Source organism: Cynara cardunculus, assembly GCF_001531365.2.
Source record: "Cynara cardunculus var. scolymus isolate 2C chromosome LG 4, CcrdV1, whole genome shotgun sequence".
Lineage (NCBI taxonomy): Eukaryota > Viridiplantae > Streptophyta > Magnoliopsida > Asterales > Asteraceae > Cynara > Cynara cardunculus.
Window position 1 is genome coordinate 3,993,754 of NC_037531.1, and position 4,703 is coordinate 3,998,456.

The window sequence follows — 4,703 nt, forward strand, 5'->3', positions numbered from 1 at the left end:
AGTATTTGATTTGCAAAACAAGCAGCAATATCTTTTTGAATACTTGGAGACACCATTTGATTATTCTTTGGAGCATTTTTTAATATAACTTTACCTACATTCTCATTGCAATCACCAATTACGGCTAATGTTTCCAAGAACATGCCTTTAAAGATCGACATTTCAGATTCATCGTGACCACGAAAGGGCAATGCATTCTTCAACAAGAACCTACAGGTCTTAATTGAAGCATCTAATCTTATTCGGTGCTCATTTTTCTCTTTCTCAGTTTGCTTATGAAAGGCAGCAGCAATAGATCGATCTTGGCTCATTAGATCCTCACTTTTCTTAAGTGCTCTATTATGAAAACTATTGATGTCGCCGACATGAAGACCAAATCTTTCCGTTTTATTCCAACTATTAAAACCATATGTCACGAAAGCATCACTCCCACATTGTCCTACGTAATGATCTCTAAACAAATAACAACACAAACAAAAAGCTCTATCCATTTTTACACTATACTCCAACCAATTAGCATATTGATCAAACCAAGTCGGAAAAAACGTCTTCCTTTACTCCCGACATATTTTTTTGGAAATGCATGACCCCATGGTTGACAAGGTCCTTTCAGCAAATATTTTCTCCTTATTTCATCCCTTTGATTAGGATGATATTCCGAAATCTTTTTCCTATCAGCCGGATCCCAAGGAAGATCGTTCAAATCAATTTCGCAAGGCATCGAAGGAGCAGAGCTCGATTCAAGTGTTGATGCTTTCCTTTTAAAAAATCTTTCCATTTGATTTGCCTAATTGCCTACAAAATTAACCAACAAAATTAACCTAAAAATAAAATACCTAACCTAAAGCATTTACCAATTACTAACAAAATTAACCTAAAAATAAAATACCTAACCTAAAGTATTTACCAATTACCACAAAATTAACCAACAAAACAAAATTAACCTAAAATACCTAACCTAAAGCATTTACCAATTACCANTTAACCTAAAATACCTAACCTAAAGCATTTACCAATTACCACAAAATTAACCAACAAAACAAAATTAACCTAAAATACCTAACCTAAAGCATTTATCAATTACCACAAAATTAACCTAAAATACTACTAAATTACTAATTAACAGTGGCTGGCAGAAACAGTCAAACAGAAATTACAAATTAGAATCTTTACCTAAGTTACCAAGAGTCCAAGAAAGGCAGAAAGCCAAGAAGAAACTCGCACTGTCTGTCGCACAGTCACACAGGCCACAGCCGGAGCCCAGAGGCCGGAGGCGCACAGCACAGCGGCACAGCCGCACAGGCGCACACCGCACACTCGCACAGCGATCAACGATGAAGAAGAAGAGTGAATCGGTCCGTCGCCTGGTCTGGTTAGTGGTTCCTTCCTGTTCCTCCCTCCCGACTTCCTTTTCCTTTTCGTTCGTTCAATCGTTCAAGTCTTCAAGGGGCCTCTTACATCAAGGGGTTGGGGGCCCAATACACCTAATTTAAAAAATACAAGTATTTTTTTTTTGGGCTTTGCTACTTACTTTTTGTTGGGGGCCCAGGACCCCTACCACAATATACTGCATCCGCCCCTGTATCTGTTGTATTCACAGCCCAATATTTTTCTAAAAAAGATTAAAAACGGTTTCATAAATTGAAACTGAAACTTTCCCAAAATTCATAATATGAAAAGATTAAATAAGTGAATTTGAAAATATTTGCTTAAAAACTTTATGAATTGACGGTATACTTTCCTGATCATTCATTTTGTGGTATGATGTTAATGCTCCTCATTCACATCATAAGGAGGATTTTTGAAGACTTGGGAAGTTGATACAAAATGGACGAAAATAATTGATTCTAGGGAGAGTAAAGAATATTTCTGAAGATTAATACTGATTTCTGAAGATTATTGTATTGATGTGATTAAGGGAGAGTGAATGTGAAGATTAATTATGTTTTGAAAGAACGGGGGAGATTGCTTGAAAGTTGAAAAGAAGATCTTATCAAGTTAAAGGGGAGCTTGTAAACTTTTGAAGATGATTAATACTTGGAGAAGATTGTTTGAGATTGTTCAAGATTGTCAAAGTCTGGAAGAAGATTGTAAAAGTGTTGAAAAGTTGAAGATTGTCTGAAAGACATGTAAAGAAAACATTTTCTCAAAGAGGGAGATTGCTAAAAGGTTAAAAGATCAAACTTTGAAGATGTCAAGTTTTCTGAATGAATTTTAAAGATCGTTGTTGTTAAAGCTAAAGCTTGAAGATCTGAAGGATTTGTTGTTTTTGGACTTGAATCCAAAGAGAGAGATTGTTGGGACTAAAATGTTGTATTCAAGTCCTCGAGCTTATTGTGTTTTACATGCTTTGTAGTGTTAGTTGTTCCTTGTAATGGGTAGGTATAGATAGTGATAGTTTTGTTAGTTGTAAAAGTGTGCATGACAGAGTACAAAAATAGTTGAGAGAATCTGTGTTTGTAAGACATTGAGAGAGATCAAGAACAAACTATACAATCTTGATATCAATATACATGCCGACTCTTTCAAATCAATCTGTGTTCTTGATATTGTGATTGAATTGTTATATAGACTTGAAACTAGGATCATCAGGAATTATTATGGACCAATGCAACGGTGAATGCTGAAACGAGAGTCAACGGTGCGCTATATCGTAACTAGTTCGGCACCAATAGGTAAGTGTTTCGTACTTTTCATCTCTAAATTATGTTTACTAGATAATCCTGCTCGTTGTCCGATTATTCAGGTAGGTTCCCATAGGGCAACGGTGGCCAACGGTCACTGATAGCACTTCTACCATTCGTCTCAATAGTAATCTCCGTGGCACCAGGTATCAAACTGTGACCCTCGTTTCAATTCTAAAAGATAGAACTTACGGTTCGTGTTGGTGTCGGTCAATATACATATATATATATATATATATATGATGGGTGACCGATATTTCGCCGCTGCAATCAATCCAATAGTTTAGAACTTTTTATGACGAAAGGTTCGTAGGCGATATATATATATATATATATATATATATATATATATATATATATATATGCTACTTAAATCTCGTTGTTTCTGTGAATTGATTCACGGAACATTTGAAAGAAAGGAAGAAAAGAAAAACAAATTTAAATAGTATGTAGACGAATTCGATTGGGAAGTCCAATGGCAAAAAGAGGTATATATATAAAATCGAATGAAAGATGAATTGGTATGTAAGCTGACATAGAATGGATATATATATATATATATATATATATATATATATATATTAATGTATATATATTATGCATGGTCCACATAATGTAATGAGCTTTGGTTGATGTGATATCTTTTGATGCATATATATGTATATGTACATGTATATGTATATGTGTATGTGTATGTGTATGTGTATGTGTATGTGTATGTGTATGTGTATGTATATGTGTATGTGTATGTGTATATGTATATCTATGTATATGTATATATATATATATATATGTGTGTGTGTGTGTAAATATATGTATATATAGGGGCTAATCAAATGAGAACCATTTTGTGTGTGGTAATCGTGAGATCCAATCTCAATCACAAATCAAATGTTAAATTAGAAAATTAATAATTTTGGTAATTTTTACTTAAAATATTAATTAAGGGCATTTTAGGAATTTTATAAATATCCTCTCACATCTCTCCTCTTTCCTCTCTCCGATGAATCTTATTTTGATGAACTTTATGTGAACACATGATATACACTGTGATACCTACAAACGATATTCACTATGATGCCCATATATACATACAAGATGCATAATGTGATACCCAAATATACATACAAGATGCACAATGTGATACCCTTTGTAAAACAATGAAAATAATGAAAATGCACACTATGATCCATTTCATAAAATAAAGAAAATACATTGTGATACACGTGAAACATTGTGAACATTATCACTATGATACATTTTGATTCATAAATGTCTTTAAAATACGATGTATATTATGTAATTGATATACTAGGTAACTAATTTTAATTAGATATTTTGATTAGTTGTCAAAATTACTATATTAACCTCTTAGCTTATTTAAGAAATATCCTTAAATATATCAAATGAGTGGTTCACATTGGATCTTACGATTACCACAAACTAATCAGTTTTCCCTTGAATAGGCTTCTATGTGTGTGTGTGTGTGTATATATATATATATATATATAAATATGTGTGTCTGTGTGTATATATGTATGTATGTATATGTTAAACCAAAGGCGTATGTAAAAATGTCGGCCCATGGATCATTAAAATATATAGTGTCAAGGGAACCACTCGATTACCTTGGATCGTAGATTGTGATGATGTATTTTATATTAAAATTAAAATTATGGTCTTGGATTTTTAGGGGAGACGCTAGTCACTTCAAAGATCGGTTTGGGCTACTAAATGTATTATGAGTTACACGTGAATTGTTTTTAAAATGGTTGCATGCTTTATTTATATTCACAAGCTTGTTTGAAATTTCTCGAGATTTTTAATATAGCATATATGCGTAAAAAAATTGTGTTTTGAGTATTTGTGTGGCAATGAGAATGTACTATGGTATGATTTTATGAAGACGAGTATGCTTTATGAGCTTGTCTAAGTCGTAAGTGCGGACATGTTGTGTGAGTCCGCCAGGTAATGTTGTGTGAAGTAGACATCTCTCATAACGCCGTTGCTTTGTGATGC

At 33.3% G+C, this 4,703-nt stretch overlaps 1 protein-coding gene across 1 annotated transcript in view; it reads right to left on the reverse strand.

Moving 5' to 3' along the window:
• Positions 1 to 491, reverse strand: part of LOC112510785 (zinc finger MYM-type protein 1-like) — a 1,899-nt gene extending 1,408 nt beyond the window's left edge. Inside the window, exon 1 of the mRNA XM_025116131.1 lies at positions 95 to 491. Coding sequence (XP_024971899.1) covers positions 95 to 491 — 397 coding nt within the window. The remainder of the gene's footprint in view (positions 1 to 94) is intronic.
• Between the last annotated feature and the right edge of the window lie 4,212 nt (positions 492 to 4,703).